Raw genomic sequence first — 15,022 nt, forward strand, 5'->3', positions numbered from 1 at the left:
GTGCATCTCTGTGACGTGGACCATTCAAGCAAGAAGAAACAAATATTAATAAAATAATACTAACAACTGATAATGCTGGGGAGAGAAACTAAGTAGCTGTAGCAGCAATTTAAAGAACTGTTTATAGAAAATAGAACAGCAGCTCAGCAAAGGTTAAAATGGAATTAAAAGCAGCAGGTCCTATCTACTGCCCAGTTTTACAGACTTGTGCTGTGGAGATTTGTGGGTTTGAAGGCTAAATTCTGTGAGAAAAAATGCTTGTCAAGTTGGCTGCAGGCAATATTTCACATGTTTGAGATGAAAGCCATGTCCAGTGCCAAACCCTGCATCCGTAAGTTGTTGATGGCACTGAGGACATCTCTGCAAGTCCTGCAGTTCACACTCCTTTCTCTTCTGACATGAACCAGAAATTTTTCCAGGGTCTGTCCTGCACTATGCACTTCAGTTAAACACAGGAAAAAGATACATTAACTTCCATCTCCTTGGTTCACTGTAAAAGTAGTACATCCTCTTTAAATGACAGGACCAGAAGCAGTGGGCACAAACTGGAACACAGGAGGGTCTCTCTAAACACCAGGAAACACTTTTTCACTGTGAGGGTGACTGAGCCCTGGTGCAGGTTGCCCAGGGAGGTGGTGGAGTCTCCATCCTTGGAAATATTCAGTAGCTGTCTGGACAGGGTGTTGGGCAACTGGCTCTCAGCATCCCTGCTTGAGCACGGGGGTTGGAAAACAGGACCTCCAGAGGTCATCTTCTGTGAAACAAAAATCTGCTTTAATTTGTTTGTATAAACTGTAAAATATCTTCCAGAAAAATAGAAGGAGTGAAATGAACGCCAGCACAAAGATGTTCTCTCGTTTACTGGATGCAATCTTACTGTGACCCTCAGGAACAGCAGAGAGCCAAGTGAAATCTGTGTGCTGTGAACTACCTCAGATTGTTGGACAATGAGGTGATGTGACCTGTTTTGCCTGTGACTTCTTCCTGTTTTGTACGCTGAGCCACAGAATTAAATTAAAGGATGTCAAGCTGTACTTCTATTTGCCGCTCCTCTTGCCATTAGTGTTTGGTCTTGGGTTGTCTGTTTCTCTGAATCACAACTGTGGCTCTCTAATCAGAGATTTGCTAGTTTGGAGCTTTTTACAACACTTCCTCACTGATACAGATTTCCACGTTTTAGCATTCCTGAAAAGGCAGCACCACGTACCTGTCCCCCTCTCTTGGAGGGAAGTAGCACATCGGCAGTGCAATCTGTGTGTGCTCTTTGCAGTACGGTGTGGCTGTAGTCATGTTGTTTGTGGCCTCGTACCCTCCAGGGTGGACAGGCACTACTAATGCTATGTAGTGCTTGGCCAAGGCCATCTTGTACGGTACACGCGGCCTCCCTGCCTCAGGAACTCGTCGCTCTTGTTAGTTCACGGTGCTGGTGGGGTGGTGGTTTTGGTAGTGTGAAGGCTTGGGCCCTATATATGTGGGTTGTATGATGTATGGGGGAGGTATAGGACCTTTGGGGACAATATTGGAGGACTGGTTTTGGTGCAGGGAGCAAAATTATTCTACAGTTCACTCCAGCTAGGTATAATCTACATCCTTTCTGCCTAAAATGTTCTTTCAGCCTGACTTCCTCTGCTCTCATGGGCTCCCTTCCAGTAGTTGACTGTTACAGAGGTGTTGTGGCTCTCTGAGGCACCAGGATTTGGGAACAAAACACAAACTCGCAGTGTAAACGTACCCCAAGTGGGTTGGCAGAGCCAAGGGGTGTTACATAAGGAACCTTCTACCTTTCAAGCATGGTACCTACAGCCACATGTAGAGGCTGGGATTTGCTCTACCATCACCTTTCCCCCTCCCACTCCAGTAACTAGCCTGAGTAACTGCTTGCCTGTGGTTACCTGACTGGCCTCAAGTTGTGCCAGGGCAGGGTTAGACTAGATACTAGGAAGCATTTCTTTACAGAACGGATTGTTAGGTGTTGGAATGGGCTGCCCAGGGAGGTGGTGGAGTCCCCATCTCTGGAGGGATTGAAGAGTAGGGTTGATGTAGCTCTGAGAGATATGGTGGAGTTGGAAACTGTTAATGTTGGGTTGATGGTTGGACTGGATGATTTTCAGGGTCTTTTCCAACCTAGACAATTCTGTGACTGATTTTCACATAAAAATGTTGTGGTTGCTGACTAGAAAACAAACATGTCTTTCTTAGCAAGAGGAAATGAGAACCTACAATTTCTAAGAGTGAAATTGTAAATGAGAAGTTGATGCAAGCACCACTGCTGGTCTTGTGTATATAAGGTGATTAGCTGTGTCACAGCCAACGCTCTGTTCCTCTTCATTAGGAATTCCTGCAAATAGATAGTCTGGTGTGTTTGGATCTTAGGGACTGACCCTGATTTTATTTGAAAAAAAGCTTAAAACAATTGCTGATTAAAAACTAAAGACTGGCTGGAAAAGCTTGATGCGTTTAATTTGTGGCTGTCAAATTTACTGAATTCTAAGCAAATTTGAGACTTTTTTTTTTTCCCTCCCTGTCTTCCAGGCTACATATGCAAAGAGTGTCTGCAAAACAAAAAAAGATTGCTGTGAGAGTTGTAAACTGCCGCTTATTTTGACAGGATATTAGCTTTGAAACCTAGCTCTGGCAGTGAGTACACATTAACAACATGATTGGGAGTGAAAGAACCAGTAAGAAATACTCAGCTAATGCCCTTGTATTTTAATTCTCTAGTTGTTTGAGATTATGTATCCTGATGAGCTACAAAGTGTAATTCTGTCTCAGTAGGCAACTGTACAGTACATGGAAAACTGAAGATGAAGAAGTTTAACAGCGAATTCAGCAGAGAGTATATTTTTTTGTTTAATAATACCTCAAGCCTTTCTTAAACATGTTGATGTTGCAGAGTCTCAGCTGCTACATTGGACTGCTGTGGGATATGACCCCACACTTCTGCCCTATATCTGATTCTGGCAATTTTTATAAGTGGTTGTTTAAAGTATATCTCGCATTTCCAGCAGGCTCATCCCCTTCCCTCCTCTTAAAAGTCATTATAACCACTTTAAAATGTAACTCCACAGGAGCACTAATACAGGTTGTATAAAGTTCCTGACTGAGAACTAAAGTCAGAAGCAACACAGGTAACTTGCAAAAAACACTTTGTAAGGAAGCAGTACTAGCTTCCTAGAGATGGCATGTATATGTTAGTGTAATAATTTTATAGGAAAAAATAATGCTGAACTTAGTTTTTTTTTTTTTCTGGTGCACATGTAAGTGCAGAACTGTGTTCAGACTCTTACCCATGCAGCAGCCTGTGTGTGTTTCTGTCCCAAATGTTTCTTGTTTCCATTTCTTTGTGACAGTGAATCTGAAGTGGTGAAGAGGGGGTTCTGGTAGTCTCATTCTCTCTCCTTCCGGCTTGTTAGTAATGCAAAACCCTGCTCTGTGAGAACGAGAGGACTCCTTGAATGTGCTTGGTAGAGTCTCCTTGAAATGGGATAGGAAAACATTGCCTGACCTCTGGTTGCTCTTTACTTCCCATGTATCAAATGGCAAGCCTCAAAGCTATTTGTAAATTTGTGAGGTATTCTTAATATTTATCTTTAAACGGTAGATGAATGTCTCTGAGGGTACTCGCATCACCCTTGTAGGTGCTGCCAGCTTGGGAAGCAGACAGTTGAGGGCAGAGCTGCTATTCGGGGGGAAGTAGACAGGTCAGAGGAATGGATCAGCAGGGACTTTAAATTAAATTCAGTGAGGACAGGCAAGGAAACCCCTGAGCCAATACAAGCTGGGGCTAGGCTCTGCTGGAAGGGCCCTGGGAGTCTCTGTAGACAGGAGCCAGCAGCCTCCCCTGCCAGCGGAGGGGGTTGACAGCATCCTGGGCCATTCTGGGGAAGGAATTATCTCCCTTTACCCAGCACTTGTTCACCTGCACGCAGATCTGGTTTTAGGCCCCCCGGTACAAGATAAGTATTGACAAACTGGTACAAGTTCACCAGAGGGGCTCTGAGGTAGTTGGAGGCTGGAGCACTCGTCCTGTGAGGTGAGACTGGGGGAATTGGTGCTGGATTTTCTTACTTATCCTCTCCCTGCTAGACCAAGGAGAGAGCCACAGTCAGAAACCCATCTCTAGCCCAGTCACCAGCCAGTTGCACCTCTTCCTTGCCCTGTCCCTTTTCTGGCCCCAACAGTGGACATTCAGGTAGCATGAGCCTCTCCTTCTAGGGCCCTCCTGGCCACTGTCACCTTATCTGTCACCTCCTTGCACACTGCTGGCAGTGGCCAGGACCCCTTCCCCACCCAGAGCAGCAGGAACAGCATCTGTTGCCTCTTGATTGCTGCCCTGTCCTGTCTCCTGACCTATGTATATGTGTGTGTGGCTGCATGGGGTGGGGCCCTATGGTGTGGTGGCTGCTTGTCAGATGCATGCAGAGCTGTTTGGCTGACAACAGAGGTGCCCCATCTCTGTAGGATGTGGCTTTGTAGGTGGGTCTCACCTCCCTCCCCAGTGCTGCCCATGTCCCTGCCCTCTTTGTCTTTGGGAGGTTGGTCCCTGGGGGCTTGAAGGACCTTGTTCTCCACCAGATGCTTTTTCCACGTAATCCTTTGAAAACCAGTAGCAACGTGGGGCTCTGAGGCTTTGAAGGGTCCATCTCTCCTTTCTTTGGGGAGAATCAGTGCTGCTTCTGCTACACATCCTGCACGGTGCTGGGCTCAGGCCTGTGCACACATGTTCCTGTTGCAGCAGGCAGACCCTGCCAAAGCCGTGGTACTGAAATGGACTGGGGTTCTTCTTTTTCCCCCTTCCCTAGCCACTCCTTAGCGTGGGATAGCAACCACAGCCTAGGTCCTGGGGTATTCCTTGCTCAGCTTCACAGGACAATGAAGGAAAAACCAGTACCTGGCTAGTCAGCCCCTGAACCCCTTGGGGTGTCCCTCCCAGACGAGTCACCAGGGCTTCTCAGCAGCTGGGGGACCCTAAGAAAGACCACAAGTCGTGTTGGTGGGGTAAGGCTGCAGGCACTGAGCTCACCCCAGCACCTTTGCCCTTGTCTCCCACCCTCTGCGCCTCCAGCAGCGATGCTGCTCTTGCTGGCACAGCGGCTGCGGTCCCTACCCCGACCCGCGTTCCCTGAGCTGCTCTGTGCTCTCTGGGTGCTTCAGCTGCTCTCCTGGAAAGTCTTGTTGGCCAGCAGTGCAGAGATTTGGCATGTTTGGTGGGTATTGAAATAAATGCTGTTTTCATATCACCAACATTCATGTACTGCTTGACTTTAGATGAAGCACTAAATTCTGTGGGCTCTCCAAATCACTAAATCTGTGAGAAGAATTTGAATTGCTTTGTTTGAGCCATTGGGGATGCAAGCTTATCTTAGAGCATTGCTTTTATTAAGAAATGACTAGTTTTGTATGAAACAGATGAGTTTATTTCTGCTTAAAACAGGAAGCTTTAGGCAGTCTTGTGCTCTTTGGGGGTTTTTTTAAGGATATTAAAACCAACATCCAGACACTGTAGTTGATAATCTCTAAGGAACTTCTCTTTTGCTTACGCAAGGCTTCTGCATTGTGATTAACAGAGTTTACTGATATACTAATCCAGACAACAGTTACGAGTGGGCACTTCAGTTGTTCTGAGTTTGTGTTTCTAAGCTAATTGAGTTTGGTGCTAACACCGTGCTGCTGCCTTGCTTGTCTTCAGAAGCTTGAGAAATTCTTTTATAAGCAGTGATCTGTTATTCTATGTATTCAAAAATAAATATTGTCAAATGGTTTGGGTTGGAAGGGACCTCAAACATCATCCAGTTCCAACCCCCTGCCCCGGGCAGGGCCGCCTTCCACTAGCCCAGGTTGCCCAAAGCCCCGTCCAACCTGGCCTTGAACCCTTCCAGGGAGGGGGCAGCCACAGCTTCTCTGGGCAACCTGTGCCAGGGCCTCACCCCCCTCCCAGGGAACAATTTCTGCCTTAGATCTCATCTAAATCTCCCCTCTGTCAGTTTAAACCCGTTCCCCCTCATCCTATCCCTCCCCCCGCTGATGACGAGTCCCTCCCCCCTTTCCTGTAGCCCCTTTCAGTCCTGGGAGGCCGCTCTAAGGTCTCCCCGGAGCCTTCTCTTCTCCAGCTGAACCCCCCAACTCTCTCAGCCTGTCCTCACAGGGGGGTGCTCCAGCCCCCCGAGCATCTCTGTGGCCTCCTCTGGCCCCGCTCAAGCAGGTCCATGTCCTTCTGATGTTGGTGCCCCCAGAGCTGGACCCAGCACTGCAGGGGGGTCTCCTGAGAGAGCGGAGCAGAGGGGGAGAATCCCCCCCTTGCCTTGCTGCCCACACTGCTCTGGGTGCAGCCCAGCACACGGGTGGCTTTCTGGGCTGCCAGCACATGTTGCTGGCTCACAGGCAGTTTTCCACCCCCCAACCCCCCCAAGTCCTTCTCCTTGGGGCTGCTCTCCAGCCACTCCTCGCCCAGCCTGGATTTGTGCCTGGGATTGCCCTGACCCATGGGCAGCTCCATGAACTACTTAAAGCTGCTAGTAAGTCTCTCGCCTCAGCATCTCGTAATTGCATCCGTAGGTGAGATTGATGGTGTTTCCTCAGAATTTAGAGAAGTACAAAAGGATGCTGCATAGTTTGACTGATGTGATACACCTTCCTAGTGCATCCTGCTTCACGTGACAGGAAGGTTAGTGTTGATGGAGAGAGTGACTGTGCAGTGATACCAGTGACTTCAGAAAATACACTTTGTGTACAGGTATACTAGACCTTCATAATCCTAGTCTTTAATTTTAAAGTCTGTTGTGTGTTTTAACATTACAACAATTACACTTTGAAAAATGAACCTTCGTAAGAGCTACTGTGAAACTTTCAGATGTGTTACTTTATTTCATAACTGTAAAGCATAACAGCAAAAAAAGTCCTTTTATTTTCCTTTTGAGAATTTGCAATAGGGTTAAATTTCAATGGTGGAAGCTATTTTAGCTCTTTTAGTCCTACCTGACTGCAGTGCCTTTTGGATTTCTCAGTTTAGTATGGTAAATGGTGTTCATACCCAAGCAGTATGTTGCAAGAAGCTAAACTTCTGTAGGCTTTGAAGTTCCAATTCAGAGAAAAAATGAAAAGCAGGAAACAGTGAAAAGTGGTAAGGATTGTGCCACAGGCGGTTGTAATAACTGTAGTTTTGAGATCAGACTTCTAATGCTATTGAATGTGAGAGACGCATCACCACCACATCTAAATTTATACCAAGTCTTGTAAAATTCTTTCTTTCTGTTGCCTCAGGAGTTTCAGATCATCTGTGGAAAGCTTTGAGACTTTCTTCTTTAGTTTGTAACTCTTTTTTTCCTCCTTCATCCTTTTCCAATTGCAGAAAATGTTAGCTGAGTGTGACCTGAGCAAATTAAAATGTTATTTGGGTGCTATTTTGGCTGACTCATTTTTGTTCCCTAGGAAATAAATAAAGTAACTTCAATAAAAAATGCATGTTAATCTATTTGTGAAATAAAATTTTGCTCTGTTGCTTCAGGAAAGTCTCACCTTGGTTTTGCAAAACTCCAGACCATAAACTATATAATGTACTACACGTTATTGTGTTTTTGCAGGCAAGCAGTATGGCGTATCCTAAAAAGCTATTAAAGATGCTGTGTAATTTAATAACCTTATTTTAAAGCAAAATTATGTATTGAATTATGATAGTGTGAAATGAGGTTTTCATGTACTCTTGCCTCAGATTCTTTTCAGATTAGTCATTTGTTTTCTGGTTGACTGCCTATGAACAGCAAAAAGAGAAGCTTTCACTTCTGGGATTTAATATTTGTTGTGCCCCATTGCTTTTGTTTTATTTTTAGGCTTTTTTCAGCTGTGTTGTGAGTAATGGCTTGCTTTGGTTGCAGACCCATCTGAGAGCCTGAACAATAATGGCTTGCCTTTTTATTTCAAGGCACAAAGAAATTAAACTTTATTTTAAATTCACGTCTCATCCTGCTGGTGTTCAAGGCCTGTTATCAAGATGTGGAAATAGCTTGTTGAAAAATCTGAAACTTTATTGAGGTTGTTTTTTTTTTTTTATCTGAATGAAAGCATGCAGCTCATATCACTGTGCTTTTCCCAGCATTTTTCAAATCCTCCTGAAGAGCCTCCCATGTTTCCCTGTGCTGCAGAGGCTGCCTTGTGGCAGGCAACGTGGGAGCTGAAGCTGGCTGACCTCTATTTTAAATGTCAGAGGTGCTTCACCCTTGCCTTCAGATTCCATTTGCCTTTTTTAACCGTTCCTTGGGACCCTGCTTGGAGCAACACTGTTTTAGAGAAGCACTTGTGCGGCCTGAGCTATACTGTTACACAGCTGGAGTCATTGTTTTTTAGAGCTGTTTGTCGATTGCGCAGTGTTTATAGGAGCTGTGAAGTGTCTTGTCCAAACAGGATGTCAGTAGACAGGCTGAGTTTCTTGATGACCAAATGAAATGACAGAGCCTTCAAAACCCCTGTGTTACAAAATATGGGTACTTATTCATCCGCTTCTTTCAAAACAGCATCCTGTGGGTGAATCGCTCCTTGTTAGTACGTGTTGTACAAGGAGAGGCATTGATACTCTTCTGTCATTGTTTTTCTTTGCCCAACTGGACTCAACTTCTCTCGTTTTCCCCCAGGGCTCCCCAGGCGTGTCCAGGATAGTGTGGTTGGTATTGCTGTGACTATCTAATTCTAATCATCATGGGTAATTAATATCAAGTTTCCCTATTTTGTCCCATTGTTTCCTAGCATCAGCATTCTTGAGAGTGCAGAATAACTATGAACAAAAATAGTGTATGTGCGTTTTGTACACTTGGGATTTCATAGCTTTGACAGGGATGAAAGTTTAGGAAAATACTGATTGGACAGAGGGAGATTTCAATAATCAGTGTCTCTTATCCACCCTGCTACGTAACATACTGTGTGCTACATAGAATTGACTTTAAAACACTCAGAATTGTGGCATTTCCTACCTTATGGTAAATACTCAAATTAAGCCTCTCAGAGATGTGTATAATCACTCCCTCAGCTGAACTATGAATGGGAGTAAATGTATTCTCTATGCATGGAAATGACAAACACTTACTATTCTTTCATAAATGCAATGACTGTTTAAAATGGAGTGGCTTTCAGATCAGAATTGCTTCCGACTGTTCTATTTAGTCAAATGTTTTCCTTGTCAAGTGGCCATTCATTTCAGGCACTGGATGACAACTTTTTTTAAAATGTTCTGTCCTGATTTGTTTGGTGTTTGTATCCCTTTTGTTGGTACAAGAAGCCCTCCTGTGCAGATCAGGAGCTCCCTATGTAGGAAATACTGAGCTCACCCTTGCATCTTTGTCCAGCTTCCCGCCGTGATTGTGCTGTCCTTTTGCCCTTTTTCTAGGCATTCTCTGACAGTTGCTGTCAGGGTGCTGGACTCACCAGCCCTTTGGTCTGACGGGGTACAGGCTCTGTCAGGTAACGGCAGAGCAGCCGAGTCCCCGCTGCGATACGTGCTGTGCAGACATCAGCATGTAACTGCAGGGAGCTTTCGGTTGCAATAAGCTACCCAAGAGTAGGTGAAGCGGTGTAACGGTCAGCTAACGGTGATACCGGAAAGCGAGAGTGTCTCTGGCTCTTCCATATGAACTGTAAGACTTCATATAGAGATATACATCAAATTAACTGATTTACTTAGGATTTTTTTTCCTGGGAGTAGGTTAGTGGGCATATATTTTGCTAGTTTTGGGGGAAAATCATAAAGCAACTGTTATCTTTATGTTCTCTAAGACCAACCACAGAATTATCTCACTGACATGAGTACTGCTTTTGGGAACAGAAATTTTTTTGTTTTCTTCAGAAAGATGCGTTCAGTTACTTCTTTGGAGAATTCTTTGTTTAGTGGCTGTATCACATACTGTGTGTGAAATGCCTCTGACTCTTCCATATGAACCCTAAGACTGTTTATATATAGATATACATCAAATTAACTGATATACTTATGATTTTTGTTTTTAAATGTTTCCTCTGAGCAGGTTAGTGGGCATGTATTTTGCTGGTTTTCAGGGCAAATCATAAAGCAACTGCCATCTTTGTGTTCTCTAAGACCAACAATCAAGTTATGTTTCACTTCACATAAGTACTGCTTTTAGGAACAGAATTTTTTTTTTCTTCAGAAAGATGCTGGCTCTTAAAGATACATTCAGTTACTTTGGAGAATTCTTTGTTTAGTGGCTGTATCATGTGTGTGAAATGCATTCTTTCTGAATGTTTAAGTAATTGGGGAAATTTTTTTTAATTATCAGGGTTTTACTGACAAGATTCTTGAGACCCTCCTAAGTACAGTTAAAAACCGAAGTTTGGAGAGTAGTGAAAGTGGCTGTTATAATGATGCATGCGATACCTTCAAGAGTAGGGTGTTTGGGTTTTTTTAACCCACTCATATCCAGTGTATATACTGAGAAGGGAAAGTGTCAAAAATGGCTGGGATTTTCTGTCAGAAATACCTATTTTTATTTAAGAGTCTGTGGTAAATAGGGGCTTTGACTCTCTTGTACCCACTTCACTATTGATTAATGTAACTTGAAAAGACAAGCTTTATTTTTGGATTTACAATGTCAGCTTTATTTTACTGTGCCTGTTTACAGACCTTTCCTGCGGGTGGGGAGGAAGGAAATACTGCTTTGAAGTTAGGAATTTCTGTCTGTCTTCCAGCAGAACAGATCGAGAATTGTTTTACCTGCCTTGGAAAAACCTGTTCTAAAGTCTGCGCTCCTCACTTAGAAGCTTCATGTAGCTGGAAGGTGTGTTAATGAACAGGCAAAAGCATCAGCATATCAATGGCAGCAAGAGCTCTTAAATCTTTTATAAATAAGGATGATACAGAAAAGAGAATACAATAGAAATTTGAGTTACAATGAAGGCTAGGTTGTGCAGACGGGCGTTTTATAGAATGGGAAGAACTTGTCGCACTGCAGAGCTAGGAATTATTTTTCAAACAATGAGCATATAGTTCAGATCCTGATTTAAAGAACTAAACGAAGACCTTAATTTTCTTTTGCAGAACCAAAAAACCAAAGAACAGATTGAAAGCTTGTTACAGAATGGAAAGCATAAAGAGTTACGGGATCGTCTCTGCTGCAGGCTGACCTTTGGGACTGCCGGGCTTCGCTCTGCTATGGGAGCAGGCTTTTGCTACATTAATGATCTCACGGTGATCCAGTCAACACAGGTAAGCTGAATAGTTGAACAGGAGAGGATAGAATAGTTTCACAGTAAATGTTTGGGTCATACAGTGTATGGGTGAAATACAAGCTGAGGGTGAAACACAGCAGTCATTCAACAGGAGAGTGATAACATGAAATGTTTAGTGCTGAAAGAAAATAAAGTAGCTTGAACAGGTTTAACTGGACATCCTAGGAGGCAGAATATAATCACCTCCACTGGAATTTGGCCAGTAATTAAAGTCTATTCTACTGCTCTGTAGTTGGAAATCATTAGCTGTCCTAAGAACTTTTAGTATTTGGCAAAAACTGAACAAAAAACCAACAAGAAAACCCAAAAAGCAAACCGACCTCCAACGAAACAAGCCTTTTCTTTCATTTTTAGCCAAAGTTGCAAACATACAACTTTGTATGTAAAATTTTGCATACAAAAATAGCAGGTTTTACTAAGAAAATGAACAGGAAGTAAGATGAGAAAGAAAATATAGACTGACTGAAGAACATCTGTATTGTAAATTGTTTAACTTGTGAGGAATCCTTCCGGTAACACAACGTGTGTTACTACAACTGGATTGGATAGTTGTAGAAAATACTGTGGTGAAGTGCATTGGCATTACTGTAGCTTTGTCTGCAGCTCTTGGCACTTTAAGTAGAGATGCAAGAAAGTAATTTTGAGATATGGACTTAAACTCTCACACATCAAATCTTATGTTCCATATTGTATCAGAGGTCAGTGATTCATGGTTTATCTAGGATTTAAGATTTGTGTATTTGGGTTAAAGATACTTCCTAAGAAAGCATTGTAGACAGTTGTTGATCTTTTTGAGGACTAGTTCTTTGAAGTTTGTTGGAGTAGAGTATTTTCGGATGGACTTCTTGATTTAAAAACAGACAGGAACATCTTGGAACTGAGACATAGCTCTTGACTGCCACTTTGATAGTTGTATATTAGTGTTGTTGAAAAGGGTCTGATGGGATGGGTCTGCCTGTGGGCTAAAGTTTAGGCCAGGGAGGCTTTAGTCCTAACTTCCTGCTCCTCTGCCAGAGATTAGGCTCTGCTTGGTGGTGGTGCTAGATGACCATTTAGAAGGGCACAAAAACTGGTACGTGGAGTTGAGCTGGATAGAGGCTGCTATGGAGTCACAGATGATACCAGTGCTGTGGTGGGGAAGACTGCTGGCAGACTCCTCACTTCTGACACATCTTTTCCTTGAACCATGTTTTAGATAAGCTGTTTAAGTTGCTTAACAACCAGAAATACAGTTTTCTGGACTTCTTCAATATCTTCTACTCACCTTTTTTCCTCTGTTGACTTTGGTCTTGCATGCCAGAAGAGGGCTGGAAAATGGATCAAACTATTCTCAGGTTCCCTCCCTGCTTCTCTTTCAAGCAATGTTAATGAGTTGTATGTGTGTTGATTGTCTGAATGAATCAACCTGTTGATTCATATAAGGCTTAATCATCTCTGCTTTTTCTTTGAAGCACTGTTTTCTTCAAGGACAGATGATCCATTCTTTCTCAAAGAACTTGGTCCCCAGTTGTCTCATTTCTTTCCTCACCTTTTTGATAAACACCTTTGGAAGGAACAGTTGATGTTGACTTAGTTTTTGATCAAAAGCAGTCCATGCTCCTTTTCTATATTGCTGTCTCATAGTGGCTTTGCTCTTAAATCTGCTTATTGTATAGTACCAGCATGCTTTTCAGCTGATGTGTTCCTCTCTCAGTTTTTCCCCAAAACAAGTAGATTGAATAACCACTCTTCACAACTAAACTTCATAAAAAATTAATTCAGAGTATGTTTGAAATTGATCTGATATTATCCATACTTGGAGCACATGAAAGAAGAGTCTGAATTTGAACATTGAGTTTAACAGGACTACAACCCTAGATAAATATCATTCCTGACTTAAAGTATGTTCAAGAATGACTATCTATTATGGTAAATATTAAGCAAAAAGGAGTTGGATTCTTAATCTGCAAAGTACAGCTTTCTCTCACCCCTCTGAAGGTAGTGGGAGGCAAGGAAAGGCAAGTGTTGAATCCTTTTGAAAACGAATAGCCTGAGTCAAAAAATGATGTTCCGTATTTCCTTTCCTAATCAACATATAAAATACATGGGTATAAAATAATGGGTTTGGACTGTGTATATTAAATATACTTAAACATCTTATCTGTTCCCACCTTTAGTCTTGACTGTTGGAAATATAATGAACTGATATATTTGTAACCATTGTACTTGGAACATCAATAAAAAGTTTTTGTTATGACAAACCAACTGAATCTTATCTACTTTGTCAAGTACTTTTTTATAAATGGAACTTCAGCCTTATGATAAAAGGTGTTTTATTACATGATTTACAAAGGGATGATAACATCTCTCATTTAATACAATGTACTTAAACACTTTAGAACAGTTGGCTCTGCAGGTTATGCTCTGACAGAAGTCCCTCAGTAGACATGACAGAAATAATTTGTTTTCTGTTGGCTCAGGGTGAAGTGGTGTGCTTAAAACTTGGAATAGCTGGGACTCCTGAGCTGTTTGACATACTGCTAATGTCGGAGTTGTACAGCTGGAGCCCAAACTCTTGTGGTGAAACCAAATTCCAATAAGCTGTTTATCCAGACCTTGAAAAAAAGAGAAGTAACATGTTGGAACTCATTGGCAGGGTTTGAAACCCAACCGTACATCCAACCATTTTTTCTCTTCAGTACATCTTGGGTCTAACAGAAAGCTTTCTTTAGGTTTTGAACCTGTAAACTGGATGCATCTTAGAATAATGCTTCCTTTAATTCTGGCCTTACTGATCTGAGTATGCCAAACTCATCTGCCACAAATACTATAATGGTATGAACAAAACTTGCTGATGTGGTACAGGTGGTCTCCACTGATCCAGTGGAAATGAGCTGAAGAGATTAAGAAAAAAAAAATAGTTTAAAAGCTAGTAGTTTTGTTGCCAGTGATGGAATTGTTAAGAGTAGTAAAGTTGCTTTAAACAAGTCCACTTTGCTTTGAGGCAGAGTAAACATTTGGATAATGCAGAGGAAGAAATAGTCATTTTACTTTTTGGCCTGTGCAGTCTGTTGAATTTGGAGCTGCTCACGCTCCGAGCGCCTGAACACTGCATGCTGCCTTTGTGTTTCCAGTCTCGTGAAAGCGTGACTGAACTTGGATCGGGTGACTGATACGCATTCTTGGCAGAAAGTGAAAAGTTTCATTTTGGTCAGCGGGGAATGTGTTTGTAGGTTCTGTTTCATGGGTATTGCCGGTTTCTGAAAGTAACAAACTGGGTTGTATTCACTTGCTCCCTCTGTGGAGCTTCTATTTTTAGTTGTTTATTAAAGCCGTATATCAAGTTAGAAAAAGCAATCTCTGCGAAGAGGATTAGAGCTCGTTTCTGAAGTAAACAGCATCAGATTTAATCTCTTTGTTTGAGTACTCTTGTTTCAGAAGCTAAGGACATTAAAGTTTTGCTGAACCTAATCTGAAAATGGGCAACTCTGTCTCTGTATATTTGTCCTTACCTGCTACAGGAATAAATGGCCATTCAAAAAAAATAGACTTCAGTGTGTAAATCAGTGTAAATTCAGTCAATTAAAATAAACCTTAGTTAAGTTGCATGCCTAAGTGCATGCTGTGTTCTTCATTGCATGATTATATTGATATCATGAAAAGTCAGATCCAGAATGGTACAGAGTAACCAGCAGTTGCTTTTGACTCTTCTGAAGGTTGTAGGTATGCAACCTAGGCATAAAGCCTAGATTTTCCTGCTCAAGTATTGCCTCTGTCCTGCTGAACTAATTGCTTTTATTAAAAGGTAAGTAACCTGTTG

General features: G+C 42.5%; 1 protein-coding gene across 4 annotated transcripts in view; it reads left to right on the forward strand.

Annotated features, from left to right (window-relative positions):
- The window catches only part of PGM2L1 (phosphoglucomutase 2 like 1), a 44,178-nt gene that overhangs the window by 6,230 nt on the left and 22,926 nt on the right, over window positions 1–15,022 (forward strand). For 3 of the 4 annotated variants that reach the window (XR_012622193.1, XM_074816580.1, XM_074816579.1), the window contains one exon: window positions 11,033–11,200. Coding sequence is in view for 3 of the 4 variants with exons in the window: in XM_074816580.1 (XP_074672681.1) it covers window positions 11,033–11,200 (168 nt within the window). In the remaining variant the exon portion in view is untranslated. Of the gene's footprint in view, window positions 1–810; window positions 953–11,032; window positions 11,201–15,022 lie in introns of all 4 variants that reach the window. The other variant, XM_074816581.1, reaches the window with a different exon arrangement.

Source organism: Strix aluco, chromosome 2 (assembly GCF_031877795.1).
Source record: "Strix aluco isolate bStrAlu1 chromosome 2, bStrAlu1.hap1, whole genome shotgun sequence".
Taxonomy (NCBI): Eukaryota; Metazoa; Chordata; class Aves; order Strigiformes; family Strigidae; genus Strix; species Strix aluco.